The 24,164-nt window shown below is 37.2% G+C and overlaps 1 protein-coding gene across 1 annotated transcript; it reads right to left on the reverse strand.

Annotated features, from left to right (window-relative positions):
- Positions 1-3,806: 3,806 nt before the first annotated feature.
- LOC149198778 (uncharacterized) lies at positions 3,807-4,430 on the reverse strand. Its single transcript, XM_089400357.1, has one exon. It carries the CDS (start codon positions 4,428-4,430, stop codon positions 3,807-3,809), a length of 624 nt encoding a protein of 207 aa, XP_089256483.1.
- Between the last annotated feature and the right edge of the window lie 19,734 nt (positions 4,431-24,164).

Genomic DNA, 24,164 nt, shown 5'->3' on the forward strand with positions numbered 1-24,164 from the left:
CAAGTTTACAGACCCCAACACATGAGGAAAGGGGTATGAAAAGAGATAGAGAAGAGTCCACTCCTATTAGTGGATCCTCCCAACAACCAGGAGCCAAAAGGCAAAGGCTAGACTCCCCGGAGGTAGAATACATCACTGAAGAATTCCTTGACAGCTCAAGAAAAAACAGGGAGGGCAGCCAGCACACAGGGACAAGCTCCTTTCAGCAGGAGCAAGGATTACAACTTGGTTTGGAGGTGTCTTCCTCCTCCCAGCAGAGCAAGAAGCCTAAGAGCACTAAGGCTTCTTTCAAACAAATAAAAGCTCAGAATGATCTGCTGAGGGCTGAGGTCTAAAAGCAATTTATAGATGCAACACTAGCCCAGCAAGAAAGGCTAATGTCTGTGTATGACACTAAAGAGGAAAAAATAATCCTCAGTCACTTTAAGCCTACAATACCGCAGCCTACGTCAGCTGCAGATTTTGTGAAGACAAGGGTAGAGGTCATGGCCAAAGACATCCATCCCATGGACCAAATCAAACTCCACAAGAAAACTGGAGAAATGGTTTATGCAACCTTGGTGGAGAGGGCAACCATGGCCCATGAGCTAAAAGAGTCCCTGAAAAACACCAACACACAGTTGGATTTTGAAAGAATGTCCTCCTTGGCCAAAGACAATAGAATAAAGTCTCTTGAGGACATTATCATTGATCTAGGACATGATCCTAGTGATCCAAAGGGTGTGAAGGCCCTTATGAAGAAGAAAGAGGATGACCTGAATGCATTAAAGAAGAGGTTGAAGCTGCTGCCCACAGAGCACCCTCAAACCGCAGAGCTCCAAAAGCAAAAACAGGTTGATGACCAATTGGACCTCATAATGCAGCTAGACCAGAGGATCATGGATTTGGAGAAAGAGCTGGAAGGAGCATTACAAGATAAACAGGGAGAATCCACTTCCCAAGCTCCTCCAACCACTTCAACAACAGCAACAACTTCAGGGGCAGCAGTGGCCCCCATAACAGAAGTAGCAGGAACAATAGTAGCTCCAGATGCTAGCGCAAGTGTAGAAGAATTGACTAAGGCCATCAAGGAAATGGAGCTCCAGGCAAATGAAATAAAAAGGCCAAGGAAAAATTGGCAGAACTGGATGCCAAATATGACAAGTTAAAAGTAACTGTAGCAGAGCAGGGCAGAGAAATAAAGGCCCTAAAAGACAAGATAAAGGGCTTAGAGAAGTAGCTGAATCTAGAGACTGCCATGGCCGACATAAAGAGGATTCTATGGGCCAAAATTGGCCAATCCATCAGTCAACAATGGAGGTCAATCAAAACAATACATGAACAGATGGAATTAATGGGCCAAGCACAAGCATAAATCCATAAGGCCAAGACAACACTGGGAGATAAGCCAGAACAGGCCAACAGGATGATAGACTTCTTATATAGGCAAGAAAAGGAGGAACTGGCAGCCGTAGGCATTGCCAACAGAACCGAGGTTGTCCTCACTGCTAAAAAGGTACTAACTCTCAGAAACTATGTACAAACTGTGGAGAGGAAGTGCTATGAGATCCAAGCTCAGGTGGAGGAATATAAAGTTAAGATGGCAGTACTGCAAGCAAAGGGACTGCCCAGCCTCCTAAGTGGTGCATGAAAATTGATCTCTCGAGATCAATTTGCCAACAGAATGGCAACCTCCATTGAAAATCAGATTATTGCATCTGGCAGTACATCTGAGCAAATAGGGCCCCCCACAGGACAGAGCTTGTATGATAAACTTGAAGGCCTGTTCTTCATTGAAAATGAGGTAAATCATCTGTTTGAAACCCCTCCTAACTTTTATAGGTATACAGAGGCCGATGAGACCTTGATTAAAATTCGGAGACATCAAATGCCTAAGGAGGATTGGTGGCAAGCGATGCTTCAGATTTTGCCACGGTAGCCTCCGTTGTTCGGCCACCGCCAGCTCCAGGTCACTATAAAACAAACAGCATGACAAAGTGAGCAATAAAGGCAGCTGAAAGGGTGACTCAGCACAAAGACAATGACAGCTAGCCTAAAGGATAAGAAAATACGCATATTTGGACAGCTTAGCCTCAATCGACTTCGACACCCACCAAGTCATCAATTCCTGACTATTTTTGACAGCTAAAGCAATAAAACGTTACTACAGCTTTTACTTTCTCAGCTACCAAGCTCCAGGAGTTGGCATAACATTTATGAGCCATTAACTCCTTTTCTTGATATTTTACATGTAAATTTTGTATAAATAATCCCCTTAGTAACGCATAAGGGGTTGGTGATTTTTGACTCTAAGGAGAATCTATTGTATACTTTCAGTTTATCTAATACAAAGGGCTGGACCAGCTCAGTGATTTCTTGAAGTATTTGATGTCTAGATGATGCTAGGTGTGCTGATGCAGAATTCTTGTGCTGTCTGATGAAATGACAAGTTTTCTTCAATCTCTGTTCTTTGTCTTTCTTATGTTTATCAAACCATACTCATGTTGTACTAAGCTAGCAGTGAAGAAAAAGAATAGTACAGGATTTGTTTTATTACACCTTGTGCCCAATTTTTACTACTGTGAATGTTTGTCTTCAGGATTAACGATATACATCAATTCTTAACTGCTCATGTGTCTATTAATTCTATATGTGTCAATGTTAACTAGAAATTCTTCATTGCTTCTAGATTGATATTCTTACTGTCTTTTCTTTAGTAGTTTTCTGTGAGATTCTTAATTGCCTTACATAAACTGGATGCACCCCACTTAATAACTATTATGAACGTTTTTCCTCAGACACAAATCTGGCTCTGCAGCATCACTAAGGTATCACACAGCATCTCAAACAAACTAAAGGACCATTGACTCCATGCCCAATGAACTAGGACATACTAGTGAGAACATATACATACTGACTAAAGTCATCACCAAACACATTCTGAAAACAAAAGCCTGAATATCATAGCTAGCCTAAAATACTATTGAAAAATAGAGCTAAACCTCAAAGAGAGAGCCCGCTCTGATTGCAGCTTGGCTAGAAGCTGCAATCGAAAGAATGGTTAGTGGTTACCCCGGCCGTATTCCCTTGGGAGTCATAGGGAACAACCTGGGTGATAACAGGAATCATATCTTAAAGAACCTCTTCCTTCCATCTGGCCTCCTCCAGCTCAACTTTCAAAGACATAAAATCATCTTTACATATTTTTGAGTTTGTTTCCCTTATTAACTTGAGAAACTCCTATTTAAGCTATTTTTTATCCTCTTCTAATCTTTCTCGGTTTCCTTATTCTCATTTTAGCAAAAGAGCTAGACTATCCTTGCTCTTGATAGCTTCTTCAAGCTTTTCTTTCTGATAGGAAAAATCCTCATTATCAGAGTCATACATTTCTTCTTCTACATGTTACAACTGTTCCTTTAAATTCTTGTTTGTCTTCCTTTCTTTCTTCAACTCATCAAGGGCACTAATGAGTTCCACTTCAAGGTCTACCACTCCTTCCTCTTCTTCCTCTTCAAATTCCATAATACCCAGTTTCTTGGAGTTTGTTTCGAGGGCCATAAGAAGATACTTATTTGACACATTTTCTAATGAGTCTTCATAGTCTAATTATGATGCTGAGCTATCCTCTTTGGAATAGAACCCCTTCTTCGTGTAGGTTTTTTTCTTCTTATATGTCTGCGACTTATTTCTAGATTTTAGATCTTCTTCTCTTTCAGATTTTTCTTTTCAAGGGAATTTGGAAGAGAAATGTCCAACACTTCCATAGTAAAAACACTTAAAGGGAAACTTCCCTTTATATTTACCGGAGCCACGCTTTAGTTTTCTGGCTAGTTGAGCCAGCTTCTGATCAGATTCACTATTAGAGTAGTCTTGATGAACTTGTGCTCCTTTCCCTTACTGGATACTCTAAATGCTACTTCCTTCAGTTCATATTTATCCATTCCTACTCTCATCTCATAGACCGTCAGAGTACCATGTAGATGTTCCATCTTGAGATCCTTTAAGTTAGGCATTTCCTCAATAACTGAGATTTCAGCATTAAACCTCATGGGTAGAGATCTCAATACTTTCTTAATAATTATCTCCTCCTTGACTTCTTCTCCTAGTCCTCTAATCATACTAACCACTTCATCAATTATGAGGAAGTAGTATGTTATGCTTTCATTCTCAGTCATCTTCAAGCTTTCAAACCTCATTTTGAAAGTCTGAATTTTCACTTGCTTGACTTTGTCATCCCCTTCATGACACTGGTTAATCTTTTCCCACATTCCATAAGTAGACTTACAATGCATAACTTTCAAAAGTTTTGATTGACTAACACCAGCAAGAATATCATCCTTGTATTTACCATTGCACATATACAATCTCTTTCCATTTGCATTAGTGGGGGGAATATCAGGGACACTGTAGTTTACTAGTACTGAGGTCCAAACATCTACCCCCAGGGACATAAGATATGCCTCTATTCTTACTTTCCAAAAATCATAGTTGGATCCATCAAATACTGATATCCTACTTGAGTAAAATACTTGACTCTCTTTCCTATTAATAATTCCTTATGGATCTACCTTCCAGTGTTAATTAAACAGTTGTTGAAGGAACTTAGTTGCGATATCAATTGTTGGAATAAGGAATTTCTGAGAGTGGGGGGTGCATAAGTAATTTATGAAACTATTAATTTTCTTTTATTGTTATGCTTATAGTTCCTTCTTATGTTCTTTCATATGTGAGATAATTCATTCATGAAACAATAAATCAATAAATTTTCAGACACACATACTCAACTAACAATCTCATGAGCATGACAAATTTGACATAATATTTTCACATGGAAATCCAGAGGGAAAAAAACACCAATTTGTTGTTTGTTATATGACGTAAGTTAAGCATCCACTTAATTACATTTGTTTATTTGTGAGCATCCACTCACTAGAGGCACCAACCCCCTTTGTTTAGCAAGCACCAACTTGCCAAGAGGAACCAACCTCTTAAGTATGTAGGGACCAATCTGCCACGACCACTATTCTGTTATTTCATGCAATTTTCAAACTGGAAACAAATGCATACAATTTTACAAGTAAAATACCAACTAATGGTTGTTTGGAGATTCAACTTTTGCACTCTTCTTTCTAAACTCACTTGTAGCAGACCTCCTCTTTGATGCACACAACAACACTTCCTCTTTGCTCTCCCTTCACTATCTAGGGATCTCCACTAACTTCATCATACCACTACCCATGTAACACACTGCTTCAATACACACTCACTTCTTTGCACTATCACACATATGCTCACACTTCCCCGTCATCTCAATGGAGGTTCTGCCTTTTGTTCCAGTGTTTCATTTGGTTCAATGTAGCCACTGTAACCATCAATTTTGCCAAAGAATGGCACCCCATTCTTTTGTTGTTTCATGCTTTCTCCAGTTATGTCATTGCATTAAATTCATAAGAATGGGTGATGATCACTTATCTGCCTCACTGTTGACTCTCCATGTTGTGTACTTAATCTTAGTCCCCTTACACATTCCATAGAGACTCCCCATGCATATTTATGGCTCACAAAGATTTAGTTGTACATCCTCATGGAGTCTTTATTCTTCATTTATATTTACATTGTGTGCACGAGAGGCCTTCGGCCATCAACCTTACAGTTTTGCATTGAACACCACAACTACTAATTCAAACATCTTTAATGGCTCCATGTACCATCATATCTAAGCTTTTCATCGCAGTGATGTGTAGTGGTGTAACACTATGAAATAGTTGATTCTTGACCTCCAATTATTTCTAGCCCATTTTGATTTGAAGCTCATGGAAATTTTATCATAGGACCAAGGGCGATGACCAAGGGATCATCCCCAAGGCATTAAGACTTTCAAACCCCCGTCGGGGGATATATTTCCTTTTTTATGCCCTTTTCCTTTGGTTTCATGTTTGTTTCACACAAAAATAATGGAGCCCTTTTATCGAGGATTTCCATGTTGTAAATATTCTAGCAACCAAAAATCATCGATCGCCAATTTTCAATTGACTCCTCTGTTCATCCCTAGACCTTGGTCCTTGACCTATTTGTGATCATATGCTATCCCTTGTATTAGAGCCCTCTAATTGGCAGTTTCTCAAGGTGGCCAATGTGCCAATCATCACAAACCTCCAATTGTTAATCACTGATATGATGTCATCATTGTCGCATGGCGTTTCTTGTGTGGTGACACGTGTCACTAGGATATGACCCATTAGGCCACCTTAAAACACCATAAATGTCTACCATGTGTCCCTCCATACTACCACATCATGTTGGCGTCAGCTACCACTTGGCATTATCAGAACCAATTGGATCCTGGCATGTGTCCACAACGGAGCTCATATGTGATGCTCTCGATATGCAATGTTGCTAATGACTAATTGATGATTCACTTATGTCTTTTTACTGCACCTTGGATCATCCGATCACTGATTTCTAATTGGACACGTGTCAAAAGGAAACCAACTCATTTTCCTTTTCCTTCTCCTTTGGAGAGGCAAAAATTCAACTAGCTCTAACTTTTGATCCAATTATGGGACTTCCATATACCATTGGAAATATTATTATGAGTACTATCCAATGAAGGGGGTCTGGTTGATCTTTGAGCCCATCTGATACCTCAAGGAGGTCTCCAAATTATATGCACAACTGAAATCACAACCACCAAGGCTTGAAGCCCAATCATCAGGCTAAGCCTTGTTTAACATCAATGCCAACACTTACACAGTTAGCCACCTACATACCATAAAATGTCCAACACAAATATTTAAAAAAAATTGACTCCTTTTGGGAGAGACTAGACCTTCATAAGGACAAGAATTCCATGCAAAGCCAAGGGAATGCAATGAAGAATAAAAATTTGAAAAGGTGAACTCTAATAATAAATATTTTCAACATATATTTAAGTATAATAGAAGCTCTAAACTAAGCCCTATGAAGTTACGGGTAAGATTGAATCATAGGTTACAATTGTTAGAAGTGTATTTTATTGTGCACAAATTATGAGAGAAGTCGAAAATAGATTTCTCCAAATTCATGCTAGAAGGTCATGCCAAAACTTGGTAGGAATTTTATATCAAATCCCTCATCCTATGGGGGAAACTAGCACTATCTAAGTTGAAGGTATTCAAAGAACTCCTCAAGTTCCTATTTTACCTTAGCGAGTATGAAGAAAATAAGAGGATGCCATGATACTAATAGTAATAAAGGTAAGGATAGAGTGTACAAGATTACACTGTAGAATTACAGAAGCAATCCATTTAGTTGGGAATACATTCCAAGATCCCACATATGGTCATAAATTAACTAGTTAGTTCAAATGATAGTCACACAAGAAGGAAATTTATTTTTTCCAAGCTCGAGATGATAATGAGGGCTACTTGCAAGGCCTATGAATATAATCTAGTAACAAAAAGGAAAAAACCAACTAGTTATAAGTAACTATATTAACACGAAGATACAAATAGAGGTAAAACAAGAAGAAAGGGAAGTGGAAAACAAGATTTTTTTTACCACTACACATGTTTGAAAGTAACCTAACAACCAATATAACTATTGTAGCATTAATTATTGCACTAAACAAAAATGTGTGATCTTTCGTCTCATGTTGAACATCAATAATAGTAAAAAGTAATATAAGAAGAATATCTTTCTATAAGTGGATGTAGATAGAGAGGTAGACATAAGCTCAAACATGGCATAATAATGTAGAAGGCGATGAAATTGAATGGTATCCATCATGAGATGAAACTTGAAGATGACACGATTTTTCCACATCAAGATTCTTATCAAGAAGGAGAAGGTGGATGTTATGTTCGATTTGGTTTATTGGATAACCTCATTTCAAAGGACCCAATAAGTAAGCATGGTTTATAAATGATTTATCAAGTATTCATCCGTACCCTTTACAGTGTGTAATAATGTACAACTCAACGTTACTAATCAACACAAGCTTAGACAGTTCTAGTAGTCTAAATTGAATTGATGAAGTATATTAAGTCAATGCATTTTCCCTAAATCCTTGCAATGTAGTTTTAGTAGTCACAATAAGTCTAAGAGGGATATTGTTGAAAAAATGTAGCAAGAAAGGTTCAATTTGACTTTAGCCTTAGTCAAATTGAGTAAATAGAAATTCAACGTCATCAGAAAAACTTGGAGGTAGTTAACTAATGTGGCATGGATCTGGTCACTCAATTAACTCAGTAAATTTGAGTTAGAGGGTTTGGATTTTAGTTATGCATGTGTGATTGCTAAATTCTAACAATTTATTTCAGTTATATTTAGTTGTGTTCAGTCAAGTAACCTCTATCTATTGTTGGAATTAGTTGAAGGTGAGTGGTGTAATGGGACAACACTTTAACTCAAAGAGTTGTTAATTAACTATTCAATCAACCCAAAATAGCTAGTGCATGGAAGGAATTAAAGTTTCTTAGATGAAGTGGAGATGACAAGGCAGTGTAACAAGAGTTGTGTACTAGCTTGAGTGTATAGGTGTTGCATGCAGTCAATGACCTTGGGAATTGCACAATCAATTTGGAGGAAATTCCTAAATAATAGGGGCTAACTTCTTCAGAAACTACACAAGGAAATAGGAGATTGATGGAGACATAAAGCGGTTAAGTGTTGGGCAGAGGTCTTGAGTCAATATAGAGAATAGTTATTCTCTTGCAGGTTAAGCTCAGAGTTTGAGCTAGAAATTGTAATAGGTTCTCTATTAATCTAATTAATGGAAACAAGCTTGAGGGATTTTTCCTAGTTGGGTTCCCCTAGAAATCACTGTGTATTTTTTTTCTTATTGCATGTTGTTCTAAATTGTGATTTCCATTTTGCAGATTAGTAGAATAGAATTGTGTCTCTTGTTTTCAGGTTAATTTCTTGAGCAACAACAATTTATATGAAAGTTATTCATGGTATTAGAGTTGGATTCACATTATAATAATAGTTTCGAGTTTTTTCCTCAATAAGTTCGAATTTCTAACTTCAGTGTAACAATTTTTCTTTAGATTCAGGAGAATGGACTGAGATTAGAGTATGCCTTGGAAGGTAGAGCGAATTTCATTTTATTGAAGGATTACATGGAGGAAGTGCTTGATGAAAATAGATTCTAGGATTATATGTCAAGACAGACATTCCAAAACCAGGATTAGCTGATGCCCAAAACCTATCCCAATGAAAGAAATATGTAGCCAAGGCGAGGAGAATAATCTTGTCTTGAGAAATCTATCGCAACTAGATTATGTGATTTCTCTTGCTTTGATAACTCCTTGTGATGTATTTTTACATTACTTGAATAAATTCTTATTTCCATTATTATTATTAGTGTTCTCTATCATCAAACAACTACCAAATCATAAAGAACAATGAGACAATAAGACACAAGATGTAGGTGATTAGCTAGGTCAAAAACCTCTCCAACTAAGAGGAAAACCCATAAGAATTTTTCTCTTCTTATATCTAACTTCAATTAACAAATTCCAAGACCTATGACCCTTGACAAATACCCTCCAAGACCAATTCAAAGTTTTCCTTCTTGAATGGCTTCCAAAAACAAACTTTGGCCTTCCAACAACTTCGACCTCAACAAAAAATTATGCAACTTCGACCTTGATGCAACTTCAATAAGTTTCACCTAGAAAATTCACAACTTTGACCTAGAAGCGATTTCACAACATCAAACTTCCATCTTCACAACTTTGACCTTGCAACTTCACAGCTTCAATCCAGCTTCACAACTTTGATGCAACTTCACAACTTCGATGCAACTTGAAAATTTCATCTTTCCTAGTAACTGTAGAAACCCCAACAAAAGAGAGAGAGAGAGGCCGAAAAATTTGAACTTGTTCTTCTTCTCCTTCTTCATATTTTTCCAACTTTTATCTTGAGGAGATCGAAATTTTTTGAGTGAGTCTCCAAATGAGGTCAAGTTCCTTCTTATTTATTGGCTTGTGATGAGTAAAAATTTCTCTCCTTAGGCTGACTTGTCCCTTCATGTAGACTGACTTGATATTTGCACCATGACAAGGTTTTGGAGGGTACTTTGACTCAAATAAATTTTCTTTACAATATGTAACATGCCCAACTAGTTATTCAGTACATGACAATGACTTAATTGACTTTATGACAAACCTAGAATCATTAATGGGTGCTTGACCTAAAATTAAATTTCCCTTGAGCATGAAACCCATGCCTAAAGAATAACAATAATAAATTTATTTTTCTCTTTTCATTAAAGACATAAAATCATGATTAAACATTTCTTTATGAATACCGAACCTAGTTACATATTTCAACATTCCCTCTTAGCTAGGGAGGTACTCATAATCCATACAAGGTACCTGGACATTCTCAATTTGAAAATCTCTCATAAGAAGACTCAGATTGGTAACCAATTTGTTTAGCATCATGCCATACAACGTTTTCACATAGCAAGGCCTTGACTAACAACTCTATCTCTCCACAAGATCAAAGCATAATGCTGATGAGACCAATTATTATAGACACCATAATCATTGTATATGAATAAACATACACCACCCAAGTGTTCACAGGGTATGTACTTTCAAGACTATTCTTATCTTGGATTCCTAGTCCTCAAATAATATCAGTGATCAGAAATTGATCAATGGATGATTAAGGATCCAGAAAAGGCCAAAATTCAAAGTTGTTGGATTCGAGTGAAAGTGGCACCATTGAGTAGAGCTCATAAAAATGATTCCAATGTAACTTAAATGGGTGAAAACCGAGTTCGTATGTGAAAGTTATTCAAATTCAATGTTTTCCGGGCAAACTCCAAAATATCAAAGTCAAAGTCAACGGGCAGTCAAAAGTCAACGTTGATGTGGCAACTGACTGGATGTTGACCAAGCACTGATGTGCCACTATTGATTGTGTGATTATGTGGTAGTGACGTGGAAACTGACTTCGTAGTGACTAGACTAAGCCCTTGGTCCTACCAGTAGGTGCCATGTGTCCTTATTAGAGGAGCCACGTGGTGCATCCCGATTCGCTAAATTTTTGGTTAAGATTCTGATGGACTTGACAAGATTCAATCCTATGACCTCTTGTCTACAAAATCCATGCCTTACTGATTGTGTTACACATGGATCTTGTTTAAATATTTCCAGCGCATTTATTTAATGGAATATTGTTGAATGTTTAACAAAAAATGATGGTGGATTCTGCCAAGATTGGCGGCCCCACCATAACTAAAATCTGTCATATCTATTGCCAAACCTTATCCATCTGCCACAGTAATGTACATACACTCCGCCATAACCGTCGCTTTAATTAATCTTCAACTGCAACATTTAATTTCTATATATGGTTATATACAACGTATGGTTGGGGAGGTGCAAGACTGGGGGACCCCGCCTCCTTATTGTTCTTTAATGTATATAAAAACATCACCAAAAGCTATTGTGAATCCAAACAATTGGCGGTGATGTCAGGATTTGATCCCCCAACCTCCTGTGTATAAATCACTATTTTCACCAATGCGCCAAATGGAGGAGAGGTAACTTTTTATGCAGCAGAGAAGTTTTTGAGCAGGTACAGGCAGTGACACTTCTTTGAAGTGACTTTCTAGGAGATCCTGGAAGCCTTTTTCAAAACCAAGAGTTGCTACAGTGTCCTGAGACAAAGAAGATTGTAGCGAGATTGTTCAAGACTGTATCTGAATCAATTTTCTTTTATGTATATATGGTTTTGAATATTTTAATATAAAGGCCTCCCCACTGAAGATCAGGGCCCAGAGATGTAGGCTTGAAGATATTTCAACTCCGTTATCAAACTTTTGGTGTCATTTTGTTAATGTTCTCGTTGTTATATTCTTTGAATTACTGCAATTTCTATTTTCAAGTTCTTATTCTCAATTTCAAGTTTTAAAGCAATTTAAATGGTGTTTTAATAAGTCATGCATTAACACTTTTTAAAAGATAATAAATTACATTTCAATAAGATATAATATCTGGGATCATCGATCCTCTATGACAACTATTATCTTGGATTCCCTACCAAATCCTCAAAGAGTATTGGATGCCATATGTTTACCCAATCCTCCATTATTTCATCCCAAAGTGAAGACAATGATGATGTGTCTATATCTCCCTCTCAAGTAGGGAGGATATACCCATTCATATAAAGGAATGAACCCATTACTATAAAATGAATGTACCCAAGCTCCCTCTTATCTAAGACCTTTTCCAAACTCCCTCTTAAATAGGGACTTTCTTCCAAGCTTCCTCTTATCCAGGACATTGTCAAAGCTCCCTCTTAAATAGGGACTTTCTTCCAGGCTCCCTCATAGCCAGGGACTTGTTTCCAACAACAACTGTCTTCTTTAGCGGAGATCATGGGACTTATAGATGGTTTTTTAGCTCCTCCTTTTGATGTCATGAATTTAATTTTCATTATTATGGAGCCTTCATCTTGTAGGGAGTCATCCATCCATCACTTTCTTTTAAAAATAAGTCAGTCATGTCATCCTTCTCTTTATCGGAAAGTGATCATTTTTTCCACATATGGATTTCCTTCATACAAATACCTCTTCCACCTAATGTTTCCTTCAAGATATTCCATCCCACCACATGAGTGCTAGTTGTAGGTGACATCTACAACTCTTTTTTGGTAACCCTACATTAACCCATCTAGATGTTGTTCAAAGATAAAAAATGAGCATCAAATCAAAATTACATTTTCTAATGGCCTTTTAACGCGACATCTACTTGTTAGAGACATCAAAATCCTAAATATTCATAGACACATCTCCAAGAATTTAAATTTCAAAGGTATTTTTCTTTTTACACTTTATCAAGTTCTTCATACATCTCCCATGGAGATGCCATATCACATTCATTTGATGTTGTTTCTTTGTGACCATAATTGTAGCTTTCACGATCTCTTATTTCTTTCTTTACATATTCCACCTTAGGAACATCCATTCGTAGTTCCTTCATCTTTGTCAAACACCTCATATTCCATATGAGGACATATTATGCTGATTTCATCTTATCAATATGTGAACCGTAATTTCATGCATTTGTTCAATGACATAAATCCCTTTTTTCGGTCATGCTCATGAGGTAGAGCATTCATCCATGATATCTGCAACTATATGATGACATGACTCAATCAAATACATGCATACATACCTCCTTTCCTCTTTTCCGTCATGTAGACTTCGACATCTTCCTTGATTGAAAGTATTTCAACCATCTTGACCTGCTACACTTCTTTATCACCATACCATCATCCCATTGTTGGCATTATGACACAGGTTTGGCACTATGTCACAAGTGTTGTCCTTGATGGCAACTCACTCAGATGTCAGATCACAGTTTAGGCTCTCAGAATGGAAGAAAAATATATATATGCAAGTTACTCTTAACCAGGTTGCATTTACACGTGGGATTGCCGATCAAAAGTTGCGTAAGCATATACACGTACTTTCATGCATGGAAAAGTGCGTACATGTGGAAAAGATTATTTTTGGATCTGTGGTATTTGGACCTATGGTTTTGGACCTTGGTATTGCGTCCAAAGTATTGAACCCAGGTATTAGGTGCCTAGTATTGGTTCTCTATGGTTTTGGACCATGGTTTGAGTAAGGCCTAAGACTATAAAAAGGGAAGGAGATCATTTCGCAAAAGTATTGAAACAAGAATTGAATATCCTATAAGGATCAATATCTGGAATACTGGTGATTGGTTTGTGGTGCATAGCTGGATCTGAATCAAGGAGGAACCTGAGTGCTAGAAGATGGATAAGTTCTATTGATGGGTCAAATCTCAAGGCTTGAAGAGAAGTATCTTTGTGTGATTTTGATCTGTTTGGCGCGCAACTTGATCCATAAAAATGAAGATTTGGGTATTATTAATGTCTGAATAACTGAAAAGGGTAAGATTATCTTTTATAGATCTATACGCAGGTTTAGTGAAGCAAAGACGCATATACACACTTGTTCAGTAATTCAAAAATTGTGTATACGTAGGTTGGCCTTAATACATCAACGTATACATGCAAGTTCTATATATTGAAGTAGTGTATGTCTCATGAAATTTGTTTTAGCTACTTCTGTTTATTGTTGTAGTAGTCTAAGTTTAGGATTGGTTTCTGGTTACAACATTCAGAGAAGTAATTGTTTGATTCAGTTTTGATTGGAGCAAAGGAGATTGATAGATGCAGATATATTTGATGATTAACTATTATTATTGATGGATCCAGTCTGAAAATCTATGAAACGTGGTCCCTGGAAGTAAGAGAAGGTTGTATCCTTCTGTAGGTCAACACCTACGTACTAGTACCTCAGTTAGTACAAGAGCTAAAGGGGGTTGTAGCTCCCTTCCAGGAGAAGTTGGAGAACGAGAGAAGGTTGTAGCCTTTTGCAGGTAGCAGCCTACGTACTGGTATAAGACTGCACCAGTACATTGTAAAAATAAGTTTCTAATTAAAAGAAGATAGAGATGCATTTCAACAGGTGGTTTTCACCCACATTGGGTTTCCACCTTATATCTTGTGTTCTTATGTGTGACTGCCTATTCTGTTTTACTATTCTTGGTTACTGTTTATATGGTTTGACGCACAGATTAATGATCAACATCTGAAGAATAATTTAAATTACAAGTCTATTGGTTATACACTAGTTTCCTTAACTGCAGTTGTGTACATACGCTGTTTTGACTAACTGAAGTAGTGTATACAAATCTGATTGTAAAATGAAAAATAATTGACCTGATAATACTAATTCACCCCCTCTCTTAGTATTATTTCCAACAATTGGTATCAGAGCAAGTCCTTCAGAAGAAGCTTGATTGCTTGAAGGAAGATCTATCATCATGAGCAACTACGAAAAGAAAGCATCTATCAGGCCACCAATCTTTGATGGAAGCAACTTCGTCTATTGGAAGGTAAGAATCACAACCTATCTTCAATCTCTTGGTACATAAGTTTAGGATATCATGGAAACAGGATACACATTTCCATCAACGACTCCTACAAACACGGCTGGTAAGAAACAGTATGAAACAAATGCAAAGGTTTTCAATACTCTATTAGGGAGTTTATCTCAATCAAAATTCGTCAAGGTTATGCAGCTCAAAACCGCAAAAGAAATATCAGACAAGATCTTTCTGAGCTATGAAGGAGACGATCAGGTAAAACGTGAAAAACTACAAACTCTCAGAATTCAATATGAAAATATCAGAATGCACAATGATGAAAGTGTGGCTAATTATTTCTTACGTATAGATGAGATTGTTAATTGTTTGAAAAACTTGGGTGAAGAGATAAAGGAAGTTACTTTGGTTGAAAAGGTTCTAAGATCTTTGTCTTCTAAGTTTAAATCAAAAGTTTCTGCCATAGACGAAAAACAGAATCTGCAGAGCATTACCATGTCACAGTTGCATGGAATCCTAACTGCTTTCGAAATGAGAAAAGGGGTACCCTCAGACATGAGAGAATCTGCATTCAAAGCCTTAGGAGAAGGAGAATACAATGAGTTAGGACATATGTCCGAAGGAGAGGAAGAATCAAACTTTGTCAAAAAACCTTCAACGGGGTTCTGGAAGATTCAGAGGTAAGCTACCTTTTAAATGCTTTGCTTGTGGAAGACTTGGTCACTATGCAGCCAAATTTCCTCATAAAGGTAAGCTTGACAAAGGTAAGGAACTAGTTAGATGGAACAAAAAACAAAATGTAAGTAAGAAGAGATATTATACACATGAAGATAGTGATGGATTTTGAAATAGTGATGAAGATGAACAATGTAATGACTATAGACTTTTGATGGATTTTGAAGATGATGATTTCTTGGATGCTATAGATGAAGAAGGTCTTTATGAAGAAATTTCTAAACTCAAAGTTTGTTTAGAAGAAAAGAATATGATTATAGATACTCTGACATTCCAACTTGCTGAAAGGGAAAAACACAATGAAAAGTTAGAATGCGAAATTGTGGGACTTAGAAAAGATATTGAGAAAACAAAAGCTCTTAATCTTAGATTTGCTAAAGGATATAAAACTTTAGATGAGATTATCAAACTGCAACATTCTCCTCTAATCAAGATAGGTCTTGGATATATTGAAGAAGCATCTCAAGCGCAGAAGTCATCCACCTCCAAAAGTTATCTTGAAGCAGCAAGGAGAAGTGAACAGGTTGACAATCGACTGCAAAGCCATAATAAAGATCACTAGGTAAATCAGGGACAATTTACTTCAAGAATGAACAAATATCACCAAGTAAATCGGGGGAAATCTACTTCAAGGATGAACATAAGCTACAACCAACCGCAGGTAAATCATTCTCAATTTGCCTCAAGAATGGATGTCAATAGAAACTACAATCATTTGGTTGGTAGGTTTGATAATCGCAGGAATTTCTTCAATGGCCAATGTTTCTCTTGTCATAACTTTGGACACAAAGCTGCTCAATGTGTTGCCTACAAGACCATCATGACTAGAGAAGCTCAAAAACAAAGGAGTATGACTGGGATCATGAAAAGGACCTACAATAACTTTTCTGCTCTTGAAAATGAAATAGAATGTTCTATTTGTAACAACTTCGGTCATGAATATTCTGAATGCAGGAGTAGGTTTCAGCAAACAACTCAGAAAGAGCAAGCTTCATTGAGTCCCAAAACATGGAGAAAGAAAGAACCACAACCAGAAAGATGTGGTATAGGCTTATATGCGGAAGGATAGGAAAATCAGTAGTACATCGATAATGGATGCTCAAAACATATGACAGGTGATAAAGAAAAACTTCAGTCATATAGTGCCTTAGAAAAGGAAAGGAAGGTCTTGTTTGGAAATGACACCCCTACACTCATAAAAGGTAAAGGTTCTTTTCTTTTGAAAGAAAAGGTCAAAGCTGGAAATGTTATGTATGTTGATGGCTTAAAGCATAATCTATTGAGTGTCAGTCAAATGTGTGATCAAGGAAATGAGGTAATATTTAAATCAAATGGATGTATTGTTCGTGAGCTTGATACATGAGAAACAGTGATCAAAGGCATAAGAACTCCAAATAACTTATACATACTCAAGGGAGGACAACAAAAATGCTATCTAAGCAAGAATGATGAACACTGGCTATGGCACAGAAGATTGGGGCATCTAAGCTTCTCTCAGATAAGGAAAGCATGCAAATATCAGGCGGTTCATGATCTCCCTGACATCAGAATTCCAAACAATACAATATGGAAATCATGTAAGTTTAGTAAGAAAACTAGAACTAATTTCCCTAAGAAGGAAGGATCGGCTAGTAGGCCACTTGAACTTGTCCATACTGATGTATGTGTTCCATCTAGGAAAATTTCACCTCGAGGAGAAGAATACTTCATATTATTCACTGATGACTTTTCAAGGATGTATTGGATAGGACTTTTGAAGCATAAATATGAAGCTTTCTAAAAATTCAAAGCTTTCAAAGCCTTGGTTGAAAATGAATCAGATCGCAAAATCAAATGCCTCAGGTCTGATAAAGGAGGGGAATTTACCTCGAATGAATTTTTTTATTTTTGTGAAGAACATGGAATAAGAAGGGAATTCTCTACTGAAAGGACTCCTTAGCAAAATGGAGTGGTAGAAAGGATGAACAAAACAGTTCAACGAATGGCTCAAGCTATCTTGGATGAGTCTGGAACTCCTACAACCTTTTGGGGTGAAGTTGCATTTGCTGTCGTTACTATTATGAACAAGACAAACGTTCAGGTGAACAACAGTCAAACTCCTCATGAACTTTGGTATGGTAAGACTCCTACAGTAATGATCCGGATCTTGGGAGGATGCCCCCAAGATCTAAAAGATTTAAATGGATCTTGGGAGGAGAGCCCCCCAAGATCTGAAAACTTGAATTGCCATAAGAAAAATAGGAGAATGCCCAATAAACAAAACCACAAGGAAACTTTTTATTAACACCCACTGATCTGGATTTAAACATGAATGCAACAAATTACAGAGCTAACCATATACACAAAGATGCAGTGGAAATAATACTTCATTTCATTAATGTAAGATACTAAAATATGCTTACAAACAGTAATGGAAATAAACCAGCTAGGGTGATGGTAGCTTATCTCTGAGAAGAGATGTAGTGGCTACATGCCTCTGAACTGTAAAGGCTACATTGTGGTGGACAATCTGTCCTTTTACAAAATGTGACTTGTTACTTATAGTATTTTTCAGTTACAATACCACGGGTGAATTCCATGGGTGAATGAATACCATGGGTGGATTTTACAATACCATGGGCAGATGCCATTTACAATACCATGGGTAAATTCCATGGGTCGATGAATAATATGGGTGGATGAGTACCATGGGTTGATTCCATTTTCCATTCGGATCATTCCTCCCTCCTTAAGAAGCAATGGTCCCCATTGCGTAAAGTTCCCTCTTGCAAAGCCTTTGTTGAATATGAAGAGCCACTGAAGATAAGGGTTTTATGTGGTTAACCAAAAACCCTGATAAATGAAAATCTAAGAATAGAGATACCCTGTAATGCTTGTGACCAACTGTGATTCTGACAGTGTGCGGCCTAGCAAATGGACTTTGATGACAAGGATTTTATGCGGTTGACCCATAACCATGATGTTGGTTGTTGATGAAGTAGCAGGTGCCTACATAGCCTGGGGTGGGAGGGCATGTCTCTAAATAACCCAAGTCGAATGTTGCTATGTTGAAACTGATGAATGTGAAGCAGGTGCCTACTAAAGTGGGGTGGGAGGGCACGTCTCCAATGGAAACCCACTCCGAATGCTGCTCCAAAGTTAAAATGGACATAACTCGGCCAATATAACTCAGAATATTTATTATAACCTGTTTTTAGAAGTAGGAGGATCATTTTGCATCTTCCCATGTGATGAAAATCCTTATCTGGGCACTCTGAGATCTCAGATTCGTGCTGCAACAGTTCCGCCGTCACAAAAATTCTGATAAAATAGCTTATTCTAAATCAGCGATATCTCCCACATCCGGACTCCAATTTGACCTTCTTTTTTTTTTGAAATTGGGTGATTTTTCGAGAAGAATCCAGATCTGGTATTTTTTTTGTAAATTTTGTACTAAATGTTGCATATCTGATCTGCAAAGTCACCGCCCAAAAAAAAAATTCTTGCAGAAAAATGAGAAAAGAAAAATTCTTCCTGCTTGACCCAAGAAAATGCTCTGTGGAGGTTGTAGGAGATGCCTGAAGTTTGTTTAATATTGCTGAAAAATTTGAAACTGAAATATGATCAAACCCTCATTCCCATGGAATCGTAACTTGCTCTGATACCACTGATCTGGATCTTGGGAGGAGGCCCCCAAGATCTAAAAGATTTAAATGGATCTTGGGAGGAGAGCCCCCCAAGATCTGAAAATTTGAATTGCCATAAGAAAAATAGGAGAATGCCCAATAAACAAAACCACAAGGAAACGTTTTATTAAAACCCACTAATATGGATTTAAACATGAATGCAACAAATTACAGAGCTAACCATATACACAAAGATGCAGTGGAAATAATACTTCATTTCATTAATGTAAGATACTGAAATATGCTTACAAATAGTAATGGAAGTAAACCAACTAGGGTGATGGTAGCTTATCTCTGAGAAGAGATGTGGTGGCTACATGCCTCTAAACCGTAAAGGCTACATTGTGGCGGACAATCTGTCCTTTTACAAAATGTGACTTGTTACTTATAGTATTTTTCAGTTACAATACCACGGGTCAATTCCATGGGTGAATGAATACCATGGGCAGATGCCATTTACAATACCATGGGTAAATTCCACGGGTCAATGAATAATATGGGTGGATGAGTACCATGGGTTGATGCCATTTTCCATTCGGATCAGGTAAAATACTTCAAAATTTTTGGAAGCAATTGTTACATCAAAAGGACTGATGAAAACCCTAGCAAGTTTGAACCTAGAGCATATGAAGGCATTCTCCTTGGTTACTCTCCCCATAGCAAAGGATATAAGTGTTACAATAAAATACTTGGAAAAATTGTTGAAAGTATTGATGTAGTTATTGATGAAGAAGGAAACACTCCATGGCTGGTAAAATACAAAGATTTCGAAGATGATGAGGACTATCCTTCAACATCAAAACAGACTTATGAAGAAGAAGAAGAAACCTATGAGGCACCAAAAGAATAGATAAGGGTAAAAGAAAGGACTCCATCCATGTACGTCCAGAAGAATCATCTAGAGACTCAAATTTTGGGGCAAAAAGAGGCAGGTGTTCAAACAAGAAGAACTATTTCTGAAGCTTCAAGCTATCTAGAATTTCTCTCCTCCACTGAACCACAAAATGTAAGAGAAGCATGCAAAGATGAATGCTGGGTCAAGGTCATGGATGAAGAACTTGAGCAGATAGAAAAGAATAACACTTGGGAGTTGGTTCCTAGACCAAAAGATAAGAATGTCACAGGAACAAAATGGATATTCAAAAACAAGCTGAATGAAAATGGAGAAGTTATTAGAAACAAAGCCAGACTTGTTTGTAAAGGGTATTCTCAACAAGAAGGTATAGACTTTGAAGAAACTTTTGCACCGGTTGCTAGACTTGAGGCCATAAGAATGTTCCTTTCCTTATCTAGCTTTCAGAAGTTCAAAGTATTTCAAATGGATGTGAAATCTGCCTTTTTAAATGGGGACTTAGAAGAAGAAGTGTATATTGAGCAACCAGATGGATTCATCCTTGGAAATGATCCAAAACTTGTATGTAGACTTAAGAAGGCATTCTATGGTTTTAAACAGGCTCCAACGGCTTGGTATTATCGTCTGGACAAATACCTCCATCAACAAGGCTTTTCAAAAGGATCAGCAGATATCAATCTATATATAAAAATTGATAATGATAAATTGCTAATACTTGTTGTGTATGTTGATGATATCATCTTTGGTAGCAATGAAGAATCCATGTGTCAAAACTTTGCTTTGGTGATGCAGAAAGAATTCAAAATGTCCTCTCTTGGTGAGCTGACATATTTTCTTGGTTTACAAATCCAAAAATATAAAGACGATATCTTTTTATCCCAAACCAAGTACCTCAAGTAGATCTTGAAGAAATATGGCATGGAAGATTCGAAACCAGTATGTACCCCTATGGTAACAGGATGCAGCCTCAACGCAAATGATGAATCAGAAGCAGTACATCAACCAAACTATAGATCCATGATTGGTAGTCTACTCTATCTGATAGGTACCTGACTAGACATCATGCATGCAGTGGGAATAGTTGGAAGATTCCAGGAAAATCGAAAGGAAGCACACCTTCAAGCAGTTAAGAGGATTTTCAAATATCTTCAAGGAACACAAAACTATGGCTTATGGTATCCTAGAGATGCGTATCTCACACTTCATGCATATATAGATGCAGATTGGGCAAGAAGTGTGGATGATAGAAAAAGCACTAGTGGTGGTGCATTCTTTATGGGTTCCAAATTAGTATCTTGGTTCAGCAAGAAACAAAGTTCAATTGCTTTATCTACAGCTGAAGTGGAATATGTGGCTGTTGCATCTTGCTGCACACAAGTCCTTTGGATGATGCAAACTTTGCAAGATTTTCAAATCACTTGTACTCCACCTATCTCCATCTTATGTGATAATACAAGTGCAATCAGTATTTCAAAAAATCCAGTCATGCATACGAAGACTAAGCACATACCTATCAAATATCATTTTCTCCAGGAACAAGTGCTTGAACAAAAGGTCAAATTGGAGTATTTTCCCTCTCAGGAACAGGTTGCTGATATACTCACCAAACCACTGCACAGGGAGACATTTGAATACCTCAGGCAGAAGTTAGGAGTAGTCGATACATCATCTTACTGTTGAAACTTGTCTGTTTCAGAGAAAAGTGGTTGTACACGAGTTTCATGAGGAGGATCCATGTACATACGCCTGTTTTTGTGGATACAGTCGCGTATATGTTGGTTAAAGACAAACAGTGGGCTAGGCTCAGGGTGAAAAGAGTTTGATATGGGTCTGACATAGACCATCTAGCACAGGTTTAGGGGGAGCGTATATTCTTCTAATAATGCATTGTTGGCATTATCTTAGAAGATCTTAGTTCAATTTCATAGTTGTTTTTGGTTTCAAGTGGAACAGATGCATAGGGAGAACATGGTTGCTGGTTTGAATGATGATTGACAGATGCTGCTGATGATAGTTGTTGATGACTATCATAATCTTGTTGTATATATTTCGTCTCTATGTCATGTATTTCTTTTCTTATCAAGGTCATGTAATGGCCTATTTGGTTTTCCCACTATGCTTGGGATGGATGATATAATGTTCTTATTTTATCCTGTGTAAAACTTTGGTGTATCCCCACTTGTTTGGGAGATGGATGTATGTATGAGTCTTTGGTGATAGGAAGGTTGGTTATGATGTATACAGTCATGTTCTTTCTTATAGACCATTTTTCTGCAGACATTGCCTACAGTCAGGGGGAGCATGGACAGCACAACAGAGCAGAGATTTCAGCATGTACTCAGGGTGAGCATAACCCTTTGCCCTTGATGTCAAAGGGGGAGAATGACTTTGAATGTTTGAATGTTTTGGGGTTTCCATCAAGTCCAAAGGGGGATATTGTTGGCATTATGACACATGTTTGGCACTATGGCACAAGTGTTGTCCTTGATGGCAACTCACTCAAATGGCAGATCACAGTTCAAGCTCTTAGAATGGAAGAAAAATATATATACGCAGGTTACTCTTAACCAGGTCGCATATACATGCAGGATTGCTGATCAAAAGTCATGTATGCGTATACATGCACTTGCATGCATGGAAAAGCGCATACATGTGGGAAATCTTATTTTTGGGTCCGTGGTATTTGGACCTTGGTATTGCATCCGAAGTATTAAACCCAAGTATTGGGTCCCTAGTATTGGTTCTCTATGGTTTTGTACCATGGTTTGAGTAAGGCCTAAGACTATAAAAAGGGAAGGAGATCATTTGGCAAAAGTATTGACACAATAATTGAATATATTATGAGGAGCAAGATCTAGAATACTGGTGATTGGTTCGTGGAGCATAGCTGGATCTGAATCAAGGAGGAACCTGAGTGCTAGAAGATGGATAAGTTCTATTGATGGATCAAATCTCAAGGCTTGAAGAGAAGTATATTTGTGTGATTTTGATCTATTTGGCGCATGACCATAGAAAATGTTAGGGGAAAATGTTGGCCCTTTGGGGGAATTAAGGGGTTTTAAATTTTTAGTGGGCCAATATTTTGTATCATATACATTTTTACAAATCACTTCAAATAGCCCACCTTATTTTAAGGGAGAGGATAAAAAAGGTAAATTTAGCCCTTGAAATTAGGAGTTACAACCTTCCATTCACCCATCTTCAAGAATAGGTTTTATTTAAGTGAATCCATTCACCCATTTTCAAGAATAGGTTTTATTTAAGTGAATCCTATGGGCCAAAGGCCCAAATACCATATTTATAAAATAGGTATGATAAATTAATAAAAATATAAATAAATGAGAGGTATGGTAAATAAATAAAACATTTTTTATATTTACTCCATAAATCACCTTATATACATGCAAGGGTGTAAACAAATAAAAATATAAGTAAGGTGGAGGTATGGTAAATAAATAAAATGTCTTTTTATACTTACTCAAAAGGTATGGTAAATAAATAAAAATATAAATAAACTAGATGCATGGTAAATAAATAAGACCTCGTTTTATATTTAGTCCATAACCCTCGTTCTATTTATGAAGGCTCAAGAAAGAGGTTTTATTTAAGTGAATCCTATGGGCCAAATACCATATTTTAAAAGAGGTCTGGTAAACTAATAAAAATATAAATAAACTAGAGGTATGGTAAACAAATAAAACATTTTTTTTTATATTTACTCCATAAGTCACCTTATATTTACGAATGTTATAGATATTTTTGGGTCCTGCGACTCCAAGCGACAAATATCCATAATTCATGGGATTCTTAGTCCCTAAAAGTGTTGTTTCAACCCTTAAAGGAGAAAGGTCAAAGGATTATAGCTCCTCCCAGAAAGTCCTTCATGAAAAACCACTCAAAACAGGTCAATTCAGGATAAGAGCACTTGCTCCATGGTCTGCCTGCGTTTAAGAGCAGGTAGATACACTGTGCACCTGCGTTTAAGAGCAGGTAGCCCTTCTACAGGGTGCACTG

The sequence above is a fragment of the Pinus tabuliformis genome, chromosome 2_1 (assembly GCF_031772625.1).
Source record: "Pinus tabuliformis cultivar Carrire ecotype Pingquan chromosome 2_1, CPIR1, whole genome shotgun sequence".
Lineage (NCBI taxonomy): Eukaryota > Viridiplantae > Streptophyta > Pinopsida > Pinales > Pinaceae > Pinus > Pinus tabuliformis.

Bases quoted from the DNA above. Each gene is read 5' to 3' on its own strand.
- LOC149198778 (XM_089400357.1), bottom strand. From the start codon at position 4,430: ATGTCCCTGGGGGTAGATGTTTGGACCTCAGTACTAGTAAACTACAGT.